Source organism: Montipora capricornis, chromosome 1 (genome assembly GCF_036669925.1).
Source record: "Montipora capricornis isolate CH-2021 chromosome 1, ASM3666992v2, whole genome shotgun sequence".
In the NCBI taxonomy this organism is placed as follows: Eukaryota; Metazoa; Cnidaria; class Anthozoa; order Scleractinia; family Acroporidae; genus Montipora; species Montipora capricornis.
In genome coordinates, this window is record NC_090883.1 from 7,304,969 (window position 1) to 7,324,968 (window position 20,000).

General features: G+C 40.2%; 2 protein-coding genes across 2 annotated transcripts in view; both read left to right on the forward strand.

Moving 5' to 3' along the window:
* The window catches only part of LOC138046353 (golgin subfamily A member 6-like protein 7), a 105,417-nt gene that overhangs the window by 31,525 nt on the left and 53,892 nt on the right, over positions 1 to 20,000 (forward strand). The window lies entirely within an intron of this gene.
* The window catches only part of LOC138046433 (uncharacterized), a 2,739-nt gene continuing 478 nt past the window's right edge, over positions 17,740 to 20,000 (forward strand). Inside the window, exon 1 of the mRNA XM_068893092.1 lies at positions 17,740 to 19,895. Within this exon, the coding sequence (XP_068749193.1) occupies positions 19,732 to 19,895 (164 nt within the window). The 5' untranslated portion in view covers positions 17,740 to 19,731. The remainder of the gene's footprint in view (positions 19,896 to 20,000) is intronic.

A 20,000-nucleotide genomic window follows, 5' to 3' on the forward strand; every position in this document is an offset into this window, starting at 1 on the left:
TAAAGCAGTGAGAGTTGATCAAGAGTGACGTTGGATAAAGATGTGTTGTCATGTTGAATCGTAGAGATGCCCTCGAGAGGACGAGCACTTAGCGGGCAAGTAGGATTTAACTCCGAGGAGCGTTATGTTCAAGTGTTTAAATAAAGTCTACGAGTCCTCAGCTTCTATTTTCGCTATAAATGATCAACTGAAAGGTTTGAAGTGAAAATGAAGGAGCGGTTAGTGAATGATCAGGGGCTAGGTTTGTTCCTCAGTTGAGTTGTGGTAAGAGATGCGTGAACGCAGGCTGAGCATGTTGCTAGCAGAACATATGCAAATTTCCTTCTGGATTGAGAACAAACCTTTTGAAAGTGTTTTTTTCTTTATAAGTTTTTTTATGATTGCGGCGTGATGAAAGGAAGTTTTGCGCGGACTAAAACGTCCTTGAGTGATTTTACCTTCCGGTAAGATACAATCGGTGGCTGTTTAAAGATATCGAAATCCAATATGGTGGACAACAAATCATATTGTTCCTACTTTCCCGCCACCGCAGAAAGATTTTTTCAAAACGAAAGTCTCAAGCACAACGTTTTTAAACTGCCCTTGAGTCAGAAGTCTTTTATGTGTTTTCAGAAAAGATTGGCACTGCAAATTTTTATTTGTATTGAGCACAAGTAGTTTAGACCTCATAAACATCATCTCCTCTACATGTCTTGACTCTTCAAACAATGAAAGTAGCTGGCGAAACCTGACAGAGAAGCGGGCGAACTGCGGGCTCTTATATACAACCCTGCCAGATTAGCGATAGAATAAACTATTAAACAGTATTTTAAACTAAAAAATGCACAAAATCTCACATTTTGAAGGTGCTAACACAAACTGACCTATGTGACAGTTTCTCTAGACAATTTGTCTAGACAATTTTTTCACACTTCAGTTAACACGGGAAAGAAAAAAGAGCGAGCTTGAGAAAGTCACACGAAAGTACTTTTGTAAGGGATATCCACCACCTCATCCCTTTTAATTTCCTCAGAATAGATATCGAAACTTTTTGTTTTCATTTTATTTATACATATTGTAAAATTGGCTAGACTTGTTCCTTGAGAAACCAAATCTACGGTAAAACGGGCAACAAAAAAGTGCAACTTGTTTCGCGACATTGCCGCAAAGCTACCCACGAATCAAGCCTGTCTTGCAACACGTCCGGTTCACTGTTACAGGTTGTGAAAAGAGGAACAAAACGTTCTACTTCCCTTTTTTCCTTTTTAATAGGAAACCAAACTTACTCTGCTGATATTACTCTGAGAATAAAAGTTGTTATCAGCAATTTGAAGCAATTTGCTACTCAGAGAAGCTGTTTAACTTTGAGTTTTTCTCCCTATAAGGTACTTAAAGTATCTGAGTTTTTCATGTTAACCTACAACTCTCACAAAAATTTTCAGTTGCCCGATCGGGCAACTAGGTTCTGAAACTTAGTTGCCCCGATGAAATTTTTAGTTGCCCCGGGCAAAGCGGGCAGCCGTTAATGTCGAGCCCTGTGTTCCATACAAATCCGTAAGAAACTGTACCCCAAGTTCTATAGGTGGTGAAACTGGATCAGCCTTCTTCTGACCACAGAACAAACCCCATGCAGCCATGAGGTTGCCCTGCTTTTCAAAATTCAGATGGCTGTACTGCTTGGCTTAACGAAGCATTCCTCTACCAGTGTGGCGTGTCAGTGGAACAGAAGGTTTGGAGAAAATGTTATTAAATATGTTGTATCAAGCTTGTTTCATGCATGCTTAGATTGTAATAATCAACCTGCAGATATTCACAATTCAAATGCATTGACATTTTTTGTGCAGATTAAGTCTGTTGGAGAATTCTCCAGACTGTTGCGACGAAGAAGGCAACCAGTAAAAACCATAGGATTCCATCCAAATACCCCTCTTCCTTCCCAGGAGACACTCAAATTATTGAAAGTGGCCGCACCCAAAAGGGTAATTTTTGACCTTATTAGAAAGTTTGACCCACAGGAAACAGACTCCGCATCTGAGGGAGAAGATGAGTTCCACATCATGGAACCACTGAAATCATTATAGCGGAGGTCCACGCGCATGCGCAAAGCACCATTGTTAAGAAAATATGGTAACCCATCGATGCGAGAAATGTTGGTTTTATAACCATAACATCATCAACCGTACGTCCGTCCGTACGTCCACCTCTCCATGTATACCAATGTGACCAGTATCATGCTAGTTTACAGCATACATCTTCGATATTGGACATGCATGTTTTGATTGACACCTGTAAAAACAAGGTATCCGCTGACCATATTGCGGGCTCATGCTTAAGCACACTAAGGTCAGCTGTTTTTTTTATGTTGACTGCTGGCCAGGTACTGGTTTTCAATTGGATTGCAGGCTCAACCTAGGTTAACTCACTTGAACATAAGCAAGGCTTCATTTTGCACGCGCTTTCTGTGGCTCGACTTAGCTACACGGCCATACTATATATCAACGAAAGTTCTTACACAGTCAACGCTTTTTCGTGTTCAGGTGGAAAACGGTTTGGAAGATGTTTTCTTTCTGTATTTTTCGCTGGTTTCAATCCAGTTTGACATATCATATCTGTGGGCCACACTGGTGGCTACGCAGTTATTCAAGTCAAGCATCGGTGGGATGTAACCTTAAAGCTGAGTGTTTATTTTTAATTTACTTAGAGCCGCTTTTTTCTCTGTATTGCAATTTTTGGCATATCTTTAGAAGCTCTGATAAGGTTACATGATGCCAGCTGGAGGACCTATGTCTAGAACAGAAACGAAAGGACTGAGCGAAAGAGAGCGACAACGACAAAACAGAATACCAGTAATAGCTCATACTTAGCACACAAATTCTTTCCTTGGGCACCATGCGTATTTTTAAAAGGTGGTTTAATCGGTTCTTCAATCCTTTTCAGGAATGAAAATTGAATTTTTATTGTCAACTGGAATTAAATAACAATTATGTGTACTCTTTTGGACATAAAGAAAAAGTTGATTTGTTAGTTTATTTTCCTCTAAAATGCGAGCGAACAAGTGCTTTTTTAATCCGTTTGCCCGACTGGTTTTCGTTGAGCCTCGACAGTGACAAGAAAATTCTGCCCTTATGTTATAAACACGTATTTGCAATGAGTTCTCGTAAAATTGGGGGGAAATCTCAGAAGCTTGTGTTTTTAAAAGTTTGTTTAAAGCACCCAAAGTTATTTCATTGTTGGAGCAGATCGTGTTTGAAGTTTCGTCCTTTCTTGGTTGCATAGCCGTAGTTTGCCGTAGTTTGCGGATTCTTGTACTAAGCCAACCTGGCGTGTTTCAATGAAATACATCAAAATGTGAATGACCCGTTTTCAGAGATAAAGTGGAATAAAGCACATCAGTAAAACTCTTCTTTGACCTTGAACTGACAAAGTTGTTTTTATGGCTTCTAATTTTAGCATGATTCCTATTCGCTGGCTATTAACAGTTGACTCTGAGATGGCTTTTTTTCCTTTTCCATTCTCTCACTGAGGGTATGCTTGTTTTCTTTTAAAACTCATTCGGTTTAAGAAAAAATTATTGCTAAACTGGTGAATTGCAAAAAAAATTTCACTGGAAAAACCGATGTTGCACTCATTGCTTTGTGATTCATGCAATATCGGTTTTTAGAAAAAAATTTACCGTGGAATTCACTAGTTGGGCAATGAATTTTTCTATAGGAGAAAGCAAAGAAAATTATTGAATTATTAAAGCAGCAACCGGAAACATTAAAATGCAGACAGTTGAAACCTTTTATTTTCACAAACCGTACAGGCAGTGAGAATAAATAACCAGGGAGCTCCGCTTTTAGGCTTCACTAAATCTATATATTTCATTGAAAACTGTAAATTGTCAGCGATTGAACTGGAGCAGAAATGCAAGGGGGTGTTTGATTCCTTAAGAGTTACACCCAGTCAGATGAAAGAATTAGAACTTAGAACATGTGAACAATCCTTTTGCAAACTTAGGTTTGTGCATGACAAGGACGTATCGCTGCAAGTAAATTTCATGATGTTGTAATCAGAAGGGATTTGACCCCTCCTGATTGTCTTGTTTCTGCAATCATGGGCTACCAGCCATATGATCTTTCCAGCAAGAAAGAGGTAAAATGGGGAGTACACCATAAAATTTCAGTTGCAGGCTGTCAGGGTTTGTTGTCTAGATGACCAGAAACGTTTCCTTGGTGCTTCTGCAGGGACAGAACCCCTTTTGAGGCAGCACAAATGCTTCATTCTGTTTGGACAAGGGTGGTAACCTCAAGTCTACTGAAGTAAACTCGAAGCAAGTGTTCATATCTCCAAAGTACGCTTACACAAAGTGCCATCCTAACACGTACGTCATGTAACAATATAACTATAAGATTTCATAACAAGGAAATCTACGTCATCCCCCTTTGTAAAAAAAAAACATTTCTCGTTAGGGTGAAAAACATTGGTCCCTCATTTCAGCAACGGTAGGGGATAAAAGATCCTAAGAGATTATATAATGAAATAACAGAATCAAAAGCTGTAGAGGTTAGACACGAATTGGTGACTGCTAACGATTAGTACGAAGACCTGTTTCTAACTAAAATTGCTCAAAAAAAAAACTATCAGTCTTTACCTATTTCGCACTGTTCATCGTTACATCCTTTATAAGTCGCTCATGGTTAAAAGTCACTTTCGAGGTTTTATTCATATCCATATTTTACTGGTGCTCTAATGATACGCCTCGGTCGGGATGTTCGGACGTTGTCTGATGGGTTTGAAGCTTCTCGCTTCATGAGGGTCTCTGGCTTTGGCTTCGGTGGACTAGCCATAGCCTTGGTGTTTGGTGTTTCCACTGGCATTGGTGCGCCTCCTTCCCTTCTTTCCGGAAGAACTTTTGTTGTAGGTCGAGTGGGGGTATATCCAGGAATTGGCTTGATGTGGACTCGGTCTCTGGAATATTGTGTTCCAGTTGCGTCATCTTCCACGGTGTACGATCGCTGTCCATCCGCTGAGACAACCGTCCCACTTGATCATCGGTACTTCCCTTCCTGAGGTTTCTTCATAAACATGACTGTTTGATCTTGCTCCAACCTTGCTGGTTCACCTCTGTTTTCTCTTTCATTTGTTCTTTCAGTATGCTTCACACTTCTATGGCCTGCGTTGATGCTGTTGGTGTTGTTGAACAGGCTGAGTGGTATTGAGGATAGGTCTGATTTGACCTTCCTGTGAAACATCAGCTCATAGGGTGAAGGGGTGTTTTAATCTAGTGGTGTATCCCGGATGTTCAGAAGGACGTCTTCCATTGATGTTCCTTCTTCCTTTGACTTCTCAAGTAACCTTTTGAGCCTTCCAATGGCATTTTCACAGCGGCCATTCTTCCATTGAGAGTGAGGGATTCCTGGGTTGTGAACGATGTTAAACTTCAAGCACAGTTCTTGGAAGTCGCGGGAAGTGTACTGTGAGCCTCGGTCACTTACTACCTCCGTAGGGTAGCCGAACTGGTTGCAGACACTCTGAAAATGTTCTATCACCGTATCTGCTTCTTGGTTCTTGATTTGCTTCACGCACGGGTACCCTGTGTGATAGTCAACTACGCAACTGTACCATCGGCCGTTATGCTGGAAAATGTCACAGCCCAAAATCTGCATGGCATTGGTTGTGATCACAGGGATAATCGCGGCTTGTTTCTGTCTGGGTTGGTGCTCCAGACAGGATGGACAAGTTAGAATAAGCCTCCTGATCTGTTCAGACATGCCGGGCCAAAACCACTTGTCTCTTGCTCTCTGGATAGATTTGTCCACTCCTTGATGGACTCGGTGCAGCTTCTGGAGCAAACACTCACGCATTTTTTGCGGGACCAGGATCCCTTGGCTCTTAACAAGGATCCCATCAATGACTGCAATATCGTGTCTGTAATCTCAGTAGGCTGTGGCCAACTCGGACACTTGATTACGATGTTCTGGCCATCCTTCCTGGCATACTCGTTCTAGCTCGTGGAATACTGGGTCTTTCTTTTGAGTTGATCGGATCTTGTGGATATTGGATTCCTTTGCCGCGGTGACCTCAAATATCCCAATTTGGCTAGTTTCTAGGAATACTGGACATTGGTTGGGCGCTGGCAGCGGCTCATACCTTGAAAGGCAGTCTGATATGTGCAACTCAACACCCTTCTTGTATTCGATCGTGAAATCGTAGCCTTGACATCGCAGCAAAAGTTGTTGCAGCCGGGTGGTTATGTCTCTTATGTCTTTCTTAATGATCTGTTGTAATGGACTGTGGTCGCTGACTATCTTGAATCTTCGTCCATACACATATTGTCGGTAATGATTGACCGCCCGGGCAACAGCAAGAATCTCACGTTCCAGGTTACAGTATCTCGTTGCTGCATCAATGAAGCTTCTAGATGAGAAATTGACTGGCTTGCCATCCTGGAGGAGACACGCACCCAGGCCCTTTTGGCTGGCATCACACTCAATGGTGATTTCTTTCTGTGGTTCAAAGTATCGCAGTGTCGTGTTCTCTTTGACCTCGGCTTTAAGTGCTTCGAGTATCTTGGTATGTGTGTCTTCCCTCACAAATTCTGCATTCTTCCTTATCAGAGCACAGAGATCCTGCGTCTTGGCAGCTAGGTTAGGTATAAACTTTCCCAGGTAGTGGAACATTCCTAGGAGTGCCTGCAGCTCCTGCTTGTTACTTGGCACAGCTAACCGTTTTATCCCTTGGATCTTCTTTGCGCCAGGTTTTCCTTCTTTGTTAGGGTATGGCCGAAGTAGTTGATCTCTTCCAATAGGATCTTTGCTTTCTTTGGATTCAGCTTGAAGCCTGAGTCTCGACATCGTTGGATGATCCTGTTCACTGCCAAATCGTGTTCCTCCCGTGTCCTTCCAGCAATTAATACATCGTCTGCTATGCAATACACATCAGGGATTTCACTGAATGTTTCATCAATGGCTCGCTGGAATACATCTTGGCTACTCACGAGCCCAAATGGAAGCCTTTTGTATGCATATCTTCCAAATGGCGTGTTGAAGGTCAGTAAGTGTACGCTGTCTGGATGTACTTCGATATTCCAATAACCTGACGATTGGTCAAGGGCGGAGAAATACTTGCAACCGTGTAGTTTCTGTACTATATCTTCCGTTGTCGGTGCATAATGGTGTGGCCTCTTCACTGCTTTGTTAAGCGGTTTAGGATTTAGGCATATCCGGATTTCTCCATTAGGCTTGGGTGTGCACAGTACATTGCTTACCCATGGTGTCGCTTCTTCTTGCCTCTTGATAACATCAATGCTTACCATCCAGTCTAAGTTCTTCTTCAGAGGCTCCTGCATTGGTGGGGGTATACTCTATCGGCAACTGACCACCGGTTGCACTTTTTCATGTAGTGGGGGTATACTGTATCGGCAACTGACCACCGGTTGCACTTTTTCATCTATCTCAATCCGGTATTGGTAGCCTTTTAGCTTCCCGACTCCTTCGAATACGTCACTGGCATCCTTAATCACTTGGGTTGTATCCTCAATCTTGATGGGCTTCTTCACCTTAAGAGAATACTTGGGTTTTGCTGAGTCTTGGTCTGGATTAACTTCTTTTTCCCCAAACAGTACCATCCTTGACCTCACTCACATCATAAGGGCCATGGCAGTCCTTGCAGTCTGTCACCTCCTCACACATAATCTTCATAATTTTCATTGCACGGGTGAATTTTAGCGAGAACAGGTTACAGCCATAGTCAGATACAAAGAATTCTACACGCCGGCCAATGCCATCCTTGTGTTGAACACATGTAACCTTGCTTTAACGGCTTGTTCGATTGCAGCTTGTCGCGTCCTCCGTTCAGCATCGGTTTCTGGCATGGTGACTGGTTTGTCTGTGTGAAATCAGCCTCCACGATCGATCGGCGTTTTCTGCTTGTTATACCGTATTTCACTGACTATGTTGTTCGTTCAGTGGCTCTGCTTATCTGGATCACAGTTTTAAATAAGTGAAGGAGTGATCTAGACTCACTGCTCTGTGCTGGGATGGCTTCGGTGAAAAATAATTCGTGACACTTTCCAAAATCCAAGATGGCGGTCGGCGTGGTTTATTGTTATTGTTCACCCTGTCCCTTAAGTTCTTTTTCTGGAGTATCCTCGAAGGCTCCAAACTGTTTCTTCGTGGTCCTGGTCTTTGTATAGGTCATCTCGGGGTCACCATGAAGTAAACTCGAAGCAAGTGTTCATGAAAGACCAAGTTATCTCCGAAGTACGCTTACACAAAATACCATCCTAACACGTGCGTCATGTAACAATATAACTATAAGATTTCATAACAAGGAAATCTACTTCATCTACCGACAAATATTACTCACAGTTGTAGCTTCGAATGCATGTCAATAGGGTCACATGTGGAGATTTTGTTGTTTACCCTGAAAAAGAACATCGTGTGAATGAAGTGATGCCATATGACGAGCAATTCACTCAAGCTGGGATACAGAAAAGTGAGCTTTTCTTTCGCTCTCACATCCTGCCTGAAATATTAACTGGAAGGTTGGAGTCAAAGGAGGGCAGAGGACGTGAATCAGATGAGGATAATGAACAGGAACTTTTCTGTCTCTGACATGAACTTGAATATGGCAAAATGATTGCATGTGACAATGATGATTGTGCAATTATAAAGACAATGTCTCAGGCATAAGCAAAGTAATGTTTTGGATGATTTCTACAGTTTTTACTTGTCTTTCACAAATGACGTATTTCACAGGTCTTTGAAGCGGCTGAACAACAGCCTGAAGAAAGCACTGTGCACAGCCAGTTCTCAAATAGGATGTATATTTTTTTGTCGCTAAAATCAATGTTTTTATTTATGCATTGTTCAGGTATACTGGTTTGTTCAACAAGAATTTACCTTGATGGCGGGCATCCACACTACAAATGATTAATTGAATTACTTGTGCATGTAATCCATGCATTTGCTGCAGCTATAAATGGTGAAAAAGAAAACTTACCTTTTTTTTGTGCCGCCTTTGGGCCTTTTATTCCAAGCAGCAAACAGCAATTGTTGCTTTCTTTGCTTCATTTGTTTTTTTGCACTGTAGTCATGGAACAGTGCCCATGTGTAGCTGCAAGAATATTCATGCTCCCAGAGTTCCCACTAGGTTTGGAAGTTTGGGGTCCTTGGGACCTCCATTCCCAGGAAAGCGAGCCAATACACGAAGCTACTTCACGAAAATATCACAAAGTCATACGAGAAATCAGACCCTTCGATCAAGCGAAAAATCGACAAAGAAACAAAGTTATTAGCCGAACCGTGGGGCCTCGATAACAAGATAGAACACTATGCAAACCGACCCGCGTTCATCACGCTAAAAGATCACAAGGAGAATTTCAAATCCAAAACTCCCTGTCGGTTGATAAATCCATCGAAACCGGAAATGGGAAAAGTCGCCAAGCAGTACCTTGACACCATAAACAAAGCTGTCATCTCCGCGACCAACCTAAACCAACGGAAGAACACCTCAACTGTAATAAATTGGTTCAAAGCGATTCCCAACAAAAGCCATTCACGGTTCATCAAATTTGACATTGTGGAATTCTACCCATCTATATCAGAGAATCTCTTAGATAAAGCCATTGCCTACGCCAGCTCAATAACCTCCATCCCAAACAGGGCCCTAGCCGTCATCAAGAATTCAAGAAAATCTCTCTTGTTTGACAGCAGTGACACATGGGTAAAGAAAGGGCCAAACTCGCTGTTCGATGTCACAATGGGTTGCTTCGATGGTGCCGAGGTCTGTGAATTAGTAGGGCTTTACCTCCTAAGTAAACTATCCGCCCTTGTCAACAAAGCGTCCATAGGCCTATACAGAGACGATGGCCTCGCTGTAGTTAGCAACATCAGCGGACCCACCCTAGATCGCTTGAGAAAGCGCATAACCGCTCTCTTCAAAGAAGAAAACCTTTCAATCACAATCGAAACGAACCTACTTTCCACCGACTTTCTGGACGTAACGCTGGATTTGCAGAGAGAAAAGTACTACCCCTACAGAAAACCCAACAACAAACTATCATACATCAATGCACGGTCGAATCATCCACCCACCATCATCAAAGAGCTGCCAATAATGGTCAACAAAAGAATATCTGACCTGTCTTGCGATAAAGACGAATTCGACAAAGCCAAAGATGTCTACGAATTGGCGTTTAAGGAAAACGGGCACAACGCAACCTTCAAGTACAAGCCCGCCAAGCAAAACAGCAAACGGAAAAGGAACCGTCAACGCAATATCCTCTGGTTCAATCCACCATACAACCTGCAAGTCAAGACCAACATCGGAAAAAAATTTATCTACCTGATCAAGAAACACTTCCACAAAGGCCACAAGCTTCACAAAATTCTAAACACGAACACAATCAAGCTTAGCTACTGCTGCACAACCAACATGACAGGCATTATCAGGCAACACAATGCAAAAGTATTAAACGCCACGAAAACACCTAACGAAGCGCGGCTATGCAATTGCAGAAACAAGCAATCATGCCCCTTAGACGGCAAATGCCTATCATCGTCTATAGTCTATAGAGCCGAAGTGACAAGCGATATCAACACCAAGATCTACTACGGAGCGTCAGAGGGAGAATTTAAAACCCGATACAACAATCACACTAAATCCTTCAGGCATAAAAAGTACTGCAGTGAGACGGAGTTATCGAGGCATATCTGGAGTCTAAAGGACAATAACATCAATTACACGCTACGCTGGGCAATAGAGTCTTTCGCCTCACCATACAAATGTGGATCAAAGAGATGCGACCTGTGCCTTACAGAAAAGTTGTACGTAATAAAAGCAGATACGCGCCACCTACTGAACAAAAGAAACGAGTTAATTTCTAAATGCAGACACAAGAACAAATACCTTTTGTCAAACTTAAAATAGCACGCTCCCCTAGAGTATTAGAATGGTCTTTAAATGAGTTAGAATGCAAATGTAAGATCTGTAGCCTGATGATTGTCCAAACATGAAACTTGAAGTCGCTACACTGTGAAGTTGTCTTTCTTCTAAACGTTATGTATATATATATATATATATATATATAGGATTTCTCGGTACTACATAGATTACATCGTTTAGTAAGGTTGCTATAAGATTTGGCCTTGGCTAGAATTTTCCAGGAGATTGCGAAGTCTTTCTTATGATCTTTTAGCCTCCATAGATGTTTGCTCAGTTCAGTGTCATTCTTTCCTCTTTCGTTTTTAAATGACATTTGGTGGTGTCGCCATCTCGTCTTGAACTCTGTGGTGGTGAGGCCGACGTACGTCTCTGTGCTTTCGGCGGTGGTGATGGTGGCTTGATACACTAAGCATTGTCCTTTCAAAGGGCATTTGTCTGGTACCCTGCAGTTGCAGGGTTTGGTGGGTGTTTGTTGTGGAGGTGGCATTTCCTGGCTTAGGATGGTTTTGTTGTGTCCATCAATGATCTGTTTTATGTTTGGTGAAAAACTATAACTTAGCTTAATATTATCTTTGTTAAACAGTTTTCTTAATTTATGGTTCGGTGGGAAGCACCTCTTGATCAAATGTCGAAATTCTCTTCCTCTCTTTGAACATTTTTACTAAATGGTGGGTTGAACCAAAGTATGTTTCTTTGCCTCTTTCTCTTGTTAGTGGTGGATTCTGGTGACTGCTGTGGTGGGGTGAATTTGAGGGTGTATGAAAAAAACCTCTTTTCTGCAATGCTTCTTGGTAGGGCAGTGCTGCTTCTTTGGGGGCTTCCTAGTCTGATGAGATTTCAGATAATCTTTTGTTAATTGCCTCAGGGATGTTCTTTATTATGCAAGGGGGATGGTTAGATTTGCTGTGGACATAGAGCGGAGTGGTTGTAGGCTTCGAATAAGGCTTGTACTTCTCAGTGGTTAACTCTATAATGTTACGTCAAGGAAATTCATGACGACGATATATATATATATATATATATATATATATATATATCAGAAACAGCAAGAGCCTAAGAATAGTACAGTACCATGCAAAAGTAAGTGGACAGTATCGATTCGATACTTGATCTGCGATGAATTGAGAATGGAGGTTCGAGTTTTGAGATTACAGAATTGAATTGTAATTTTTTTTGTAGGATCTCGATCAGACATTTCGAGGTGAAACAACTTCTCAAAAGCGAAACAATATTGTTAGACAAACCCTTTTGACACGCGGCCTCCTTATTTGCAGACATATAGTATCAAAACGTTTTTCACAATCACTTCTACTTTATGTGCATTTTTTAAGTCACCACTCATGTTTTCTTCACTTCATTGTTTATAAGTGCCGAATTACCTGGATACTATTGATAAACAGGGTAAAGTCCCTGGACCTGCTTTGATACTTTTTTCTGATATTTTTGTGATCTTGTAGAGTTATATTATGCGTAATGTATTTGTTTAGCAGCTGCTTGTCTTTTTATGTATTCACAGTTTTGGCACAGGCAACTGTTTCTCTAGCAAACACCTTTCACACACTCATATGGCATATCCGATCAATCCACATATACCTAACTCTTAGGTTCTTGGTGTTATCAATGGTCTTCGCATTGTTTTAAAATCGATAATCAATTGATATCCATTTCCTGTGACTCTGGATAAGTTCTTAGCGCGTGGTGCATTGATGTAAGACTGCCTTTGTTGGGTCTTGATTTTTACAAAGCAAAACTGCATATGTGATGGCAAGGAAACCACTTTCACCTTAATTTTGCCGTCGCACATTTGCATCCACCATGGTGATGGATTTCATGCACCTAGAAATTTGGCATGCAACCTGATCCATAGTAACGGAATAGACAAAAGGTACAAATGTACAAGTATTTGTTCACACTTGACTGGACAATTAAAGCAATTGTCTCTTTATAGAAACCTGACCTCTGCAATGCTGGTGCAATGCTCCTTTCATCTATTACCCACAGTTCAAATATATACATTTATTCCATTCATTAATGGGATAGTTGATCTTTTGTTTTGCTGTCTTAGAGCTCAGTGCTTGGAAACTGTAATAAACACAGGTGTAGGATGATGTGCACATAACATAGCATAACTTTATTATTTATATAGCACAAAATAAATGGGTATATGATCTAATGGGCTGTACGTTACAGTGCTTATAATATTACAATAAAAAAGGATATACAGCTTTCCTAAATAGTTAAGGAATGAATACTAGATAAAAAATATTACATATATATGGATGCAGAAATCTATGTTAAAATACTATTGGTTGTAAGCTAAAAGCTAATTTAAAATAATACGTTTTTAGTAGTGCTATAAAAGTTTTGAAACTGCCAAAACTCTCAATTCGTCTGGAAGGGCATTCCCTAGGGTTGGTGCGGCTGCAAAGAACGACCTGTCTCCTGTTGTCGTCTTGGTCTTGTTGGGCAGATCGATCAGTAAGCGTTTTTATTTGATTGCAGGTTATAATTTAACTGTAGCTTAAGTATAATTAATTGATGAATATATGGGGGAGAACTACCATGTAAAGCTTTGAATGTTATACAGTATTTAACTGGTAGCCAATGCACAACACATTAGACCCTATTAGTCAATGATCCCAGCCATTAATGATTTCAACACAACCTTGGCCACTGTTGGGGCGGGAAAACCCATGATCCCTCAAGCCAACCAATGTCCTTTTCACGAATTGTGATGCTCAAAGGAGGCGTAACAACAACAAACAACAACAACAAAACGTTTATTTCCCTGATACACTAAATAATGAAAATTACATTTGGTGAATAAAATAAGAGAAACGGCTGGCTACCCAGAATAACTACAAAGTTAAAAAGATAGGTAGCCTGTTTCGAACACATTTAGGTCGCCGAAACAGTCACAACACAACCACAAAATAAGCAATTGTTATGGTGTTGTTAAGCCAACTGCTACCTAGAAAAATGTTTCTTCACTTTGGAGGCATCTATGGGATTTTGCTGGTTCCTGAATCAAAAGAGCCACTCTCGACTGAATCTGAAGCGTCATGTTCTAATGTAAATTTCTTAAATTTTGATGATACTCCAACAGGTTCTTCGACTGCAGAAGCTCTGTTATTTGTCTTAAACATTTTCAATTTGTCACTCTGTGCATTAATGTCAGTGAAGCGATAATTGTTGCCTTGTTTTGTTGCACTTGTCATGGTGTTTGACCTGGACGAAGCGGCATTCCTTCATTCTGGAGACATCTACGCGATTTTTGCTAGTCGCTGAATCATTATAGCCACTCTCAACTGAATTTGAAAAATCACCTGACACAAACTCTTGGTTGTATCACAATTTGCACTTGAAACATTCAACCATGCAGCAAATACAATATATCCAACATGGGTCTCTTGTTTTCATCCGTAATCACCACAGTGCACTGTGAAGGATATCCATTTCCTCAAATTCCCGATCAGTTCTTGACGTGTGTGATACTTTGGTTAAGGACTGTTTTTTTTTTTTTTTGCTTCTTCACTTCTACACAACGAAGCTGCATTTTTCACTGTCAAATAAACCACAGTCTTCCCCTTTGTGCGGTGGCCTCATGGTAAGTGCGCTCAACCTTTGCTACATCTTTTGATAATCTGTCTGCAATATGTTTACACTCGCAGTGGATGAAGTTGATGTTTGATTTAGTGGGTATAGCTGATTGGAAGTGGATAAGTAGTGGTTTCTTTCCCGTTTTTCTCATGTAAAACTCGAAGGAGCTTGTGCCCTCTTTGGAGATGGTAACTTTAAATTGCGTAGTGATAATGAGAGGCCATTCGATGTTGTTTCTTGTACCTCAATTTCAAATTTTTATTTGGGGTGTAGATTGTTCATTGTTTGGTGAAATTAGTCTGCCATAGCTTCTATAGTTTTCTGGAGAGAAATGTCGTCAACGTATCTCATATAGGCAGTGTTTGAGCCAGCTCAACTGCCTCAGGAGACAATTTGTCCCTCTGTTGCCTTTGCAAAGGGACAAATAGGCAATAGCAGTGGACAGAGCATAATTTATTATAACATTAAACTGTCTTTGTCCTATCCAATAAATTGCTTTAACCCTACTAAAAATGTACATAAGCAGGTAAATGTAAATTTAGTTTTATTTTTACAGTTTGTAAATTTACATTAATTAGCCAAACAGAAACTTTTTGTGTAATTTCGCAGTTGAACAAAACTTATTAATGCACACTCATTTGCAACTGCAGTTATTGCTTGTCCCAGCATCCTAGGGACATGCAGCTGCAAGGTGTCACATGCCATTGCAAAGGAGAATGTGTAATCTTTAGTGGCTTAGAGTTCTTGTCAGAGACCAAAAATATAGGTGTAATTGTAATTAATAATTTGACTATGGTATTGTGACAGTTAACATGAAATTTGTGTAGTATGCATTAAAGCGAGAGCAGAGTTTGTAGTTTGCAAAAAATGATGATCATAACACAACATACAAACCGATTTATGTTATGAATATGAGTTGGTTAGAAAAAAAAACATGCAAGCCCAATTTGTGCCTTTTTGCGAGAAATCCGACTCTTAACAAATTCTCTTGATTGTACAATGATAAAGCATTATACAAATCATAATCTGACAATTAAATTTGGAATTGAAAAAGTATGCACAAGCGTTTGAAGCAGAATCACAAATGGTGTCAATAAAACAAGGTTAAGATGTGGTGCACTTGCCCGCATCAGTACCAATTGCTTCCTTACAACTAGGCAGTCAGTGACCTACATTTTCAGCACACGGTTTTTTGCATTAGTTTTATTTATTTTTTGTGTATGATATGCAAAAAAGTAAAATGCAATACAATAGAAGTGTTAGGTTAAAACAGAAAGAAAGAAAGAAACATGTACTTAACCGTTACAAAAAAAAAAACTAACAAGGTTACAAAGGCCGAGGAAATTATTTTCTGTTACAAACGATATAGCAGATAAAATTTTAAAAGACAGAAAAAGAACAAACAAACCTTCAAGGAGTAAGGATTCCCACTTTTCAGTCAGCCACTTTTCAGGTCTTGAGGGAGATAAGCCGTTTAGGCTCCACTCCGTGACTGTTTCTAGGTGGCTTTCATTCGCGCCTTCTGGAATTTCCTTCTTCCAAAAATCCATGTCTAATTTAAACTTTTCCCATTCTGCCAAGAGCTGCCCTTTCTTTGCGTTCTCCTCTCAGTGACCTTGGTAGAAATGGTCTGCAAGTGTCTTCACTTGCGTGCTTCTGTGCTCTTAAAAAGCACCAGATGCTGGTGCAGGTAGGGTCAAGGGATTAAATATTGAAAAGGTACTGACAATAGGGAGATCCCCATAAGATCTGCTGTGAATATTCTCCTTCAGGGCTTTAACATATTTTTCAAGAAGACATACCAGTTGGTTCTCTTTTGCACAGGGGTCAAATTTAACTCTCAGCCTGAAAGTAATCCATCTAGATCTCTCTTTTTATGGCCAAGGCTGGAGGCTGCAATCTCGGTCAGTTTGTGAATGGTAAAATTGACTGAGGGCTGAAAATTCTTGCTTGAAGATGAAAGGACAGGAAGGACTTTCCTGAGAATATACTCCCTGTAAATCGTTCCAGTGAACTTGGAAGACGCAATCTTGCTCATTGTCTTTAAGTTGTCTAAGAGTCTGCAGTACCGCCATGAAATCATGATGGATTGACCGTGCTGCTGCTTCAAAGGACAACCACCTTGTCTGACATGCCTTCTTTATCTTCTTTGCAACAACTTTCTTGTTCTTCTCAGAGGTACATCTGTGACTTCATTAGGAGTTGTCGAGAAGAAAGCTGCTCAGTGCTAAAAACATTTCTCTAATGGAACCCTGTGCAAAATACCAGAAATGCTTCATCTCATCAAGACCAAGCAATGCTAGCAGGTTAACCTAGGATGAAGACTTAAACATGACATCATCTTTGACAAGTTTCCTTTCCTGCACTTCTTTAGAAATACAGAGACTCGTCCTAGCATTTCAACCACAATGGCATCTTTGTGTTGCTGTGTTGTTATGTGATCATGAACCGCTGACTTCTTAAACCGTACGCAGGGCGTTGCGTTGAAAACTTTGGACTTGTTTTGCTGGTATTCTATATTGTTTCTTGCATAAGCAGCAAAGCATTCCTCTTCCTTCCTGGTAAATTAGCCAAGACAGACCTGTTTTCTTGCAAGAGTTGCAGCTAGGCTTGAGATGCGATTTTTCTTTGGTTGTAGCTTATCAGCGGTAAGTGTTACCAACCCATAAACTATATATCATTTTTCTCAGGGGAAAAAATCCTTTCACAAAGAATATGTTACAGAGTTCTTGTTTGCTACCATAAACATTTTGAGCAAAATAAAATTTGAATGAAAAATTTGTTAGATGTGTTCTTTGTTGTTCTTACTCTTAAAACACACCCTGCCTTTAGAAAGGGAAGCACCATTGTAACATATTGCATAAGCAAAATAAGTAAGGATTCAGAAACTTTTTATTTCATCAAAATATCACCATGGGAACCAAAGTTATTGACAAATGCAAAAATCATTACATTATTTTCTGACACATTACAACATGTCAACTAGGAATGAATGTTAGATAACCTGCACTTGAATATATCAAACATAAGTACTCATTTTCAGCAGTTTGTACATGAACAGTGTGCTGTCCAAGAATGAAAACATTTATGTCCACACTCAGTTTGCGATGATGCTAGAGACATGAGATTTAATGTTCAGAATAGCATTCCAGTAGACTTTTTGATGTTACTGACTAAAAACAGGTATATGTCAGTAAAACTATCGCCAGTATTCCACAAGATTGTGCCACTCCTCCCAACAATTGCGATGTGAGAGAATACAAATAGTTTCCGGTTGCATGTAACACACACGTGTTTGTTCTGGACTATGCACTCCAGCTCTAACTGACACAATCTTGGCACAAACCACGCAGTCTCGCCTTTTTTCCTCCACACCCACAGAATGATACTGGTTATTCAGCCTCATTGCATCCAAATCAGCTAGAGGCCGACTTGGCAAAGGACCAGGTTTTCCTTGGAAACATTTTGCCTCCAACAAATACCGAACAATTGAAATTCGATATAAAAGGAAATCTTGAGGTGTTTGCTTCACTTTCTTGAAAATGGTGAAAGAATTCAACAGGCAAACTTCAAGCCCATAGTAGAAGAGTTTTTTCGAATAACTGAAGAGCTTTGAAGAATCTGGTCAGCTTCGTGTTTCTTCCCTCAATTCCGCTACTTTTGCTTTCCATTGAAACCTGAATGTTCTTGGTCACAATTTCTAGAAGGTTAATTAAAGCATTAAATGGATAAAAATTTGTTTTTAAAATATATGGACTTCTTCCACAACGAAAATACTCCTCCTCCTTAGACTTACAATGTTTAACATTTTCTTTAGTGCCATTAAATTTATCATGTAATAATATGACTCAATTCCATTTCCCCATTTTAGCTACAAAAAAAAAACCCTGTGACTCTAGCTCCACATTAAAAAAAAAAAAAGTAAGCGTCTGTGTCATTCATCAAAGTATTTCTCTAATCTCTGATCAACTGATAAACATTTGGAAATCACCCGCCTTTCTGAAATCACGGAACATTTCGCCTTTATCTTTTGATTAAGATTGCCCACCGGGTCTTTAATAACAAGTACTCCAGAAGGTCTATAAAGTTTAAGAAAGCTAAATGGCATTTATTTTAATTCAACAGTATTGTGTACAATTTCTAACGCTAATGGCCTTGTGTATGGTTGGAACAAATTTCCAATCACAGAACTTTGTTTGCGCCTCTTTCAAAATCGTAAACAAAAGAACGAGACTTTTCCTCAATGTTTGGCATGTCTCTGTCGAGCAATGTAAATTATATGTTCTATTCTGCGATTAAAGAAAAAGGCAGCTTAAGGGATGATAGATAGATTTATTGAAAAAAGCTTTGCAGCCCAAAGGCTGTGCCACTAAAACGAAAAACGACCCTTTTCTTCTGACTTTTTTTCAACAATAAAGTAGTAGTGTGGGTTCCAAAAGAAACATCCATGTTAAAATAAAGCTACAGAAATGCCTTTACCCTCACATTTTGTCGGACTGAAATCACGATTTTTCCGTCCGCCATTGCTGAAATCGTGTTCCATACGAGCCGACAATTTTTTCAGCGGCTGATCGCATCGTGACGTCAGATTCTCATCACGAGCATCTTAGAGACCATCGTGTCAAGAGAATGTAAGAGGAATATGTCGAGTTCAGAGGATGAAAATACGCAGGTTTCGTCAGAAGATGAGTCAGAATATTTGTCTGACGCCTCAGAGAATAGTTTTGTATCTGCGACAGGGGATTTTGTGCCATACGACGAAAGTATAGAGCCGGTAGCGAACGAAGATGAAGCTGCCCAACATGCGATGCAAGTCGCTGAAGAGGAAGAAGAAGAACAAATGCTTCTCAGCAGATTCTCTGGTGAAGTCGACGTCCGAGAATGGTGTGTAGGCTTTCGTTATGAGGTTTTCTTTTAGCTCTTAATACAAGTACGGAATCAGGTCATTGCTGGCTTGATTTCAACCATATTTTCAGCGTCAGTTACTTTCGTAGTACAGTGTTTGTTTTTTGTAGATTGTTTTAATATTGGCACAATAATTCCGAACTCTCAAGAGCCTTCTTTCAGTCCCAGTATTTATACTGGCGCTAATTTTCTTCCGAGTTAGAGACTGGTTTTCTTTTTAATGTACGTAGGTGTTGGTGTTCTAATTGTTCGTTGACCTGTGTGGTTAGAGCAGAGGAATGCCGGTGTTGCACGGAGGTGAATCGATGCAATGAGAGAATGGAGGAGGTGGAAAAAGATGGTCAGTGCATAACGATGCACCCAGGATTTGGCAGTGTTTGTTTAGACCGATGGGTCTTACAAACGGCAGGCATTGGGTTAAAGACAAAGTTAAAAAAGTCTTATACTACTATGCTGACACTTGGAGACAGGGCAGAGGCAGAGTAAGTTTTTTTCTTTGTTTTAGGGAGGGGACATTGAGACATACCCATTTTGACTTTTTTTTACAGTAGTAAGAGACTAGAAACGTTTGGCCTTTGTGCTTGAAG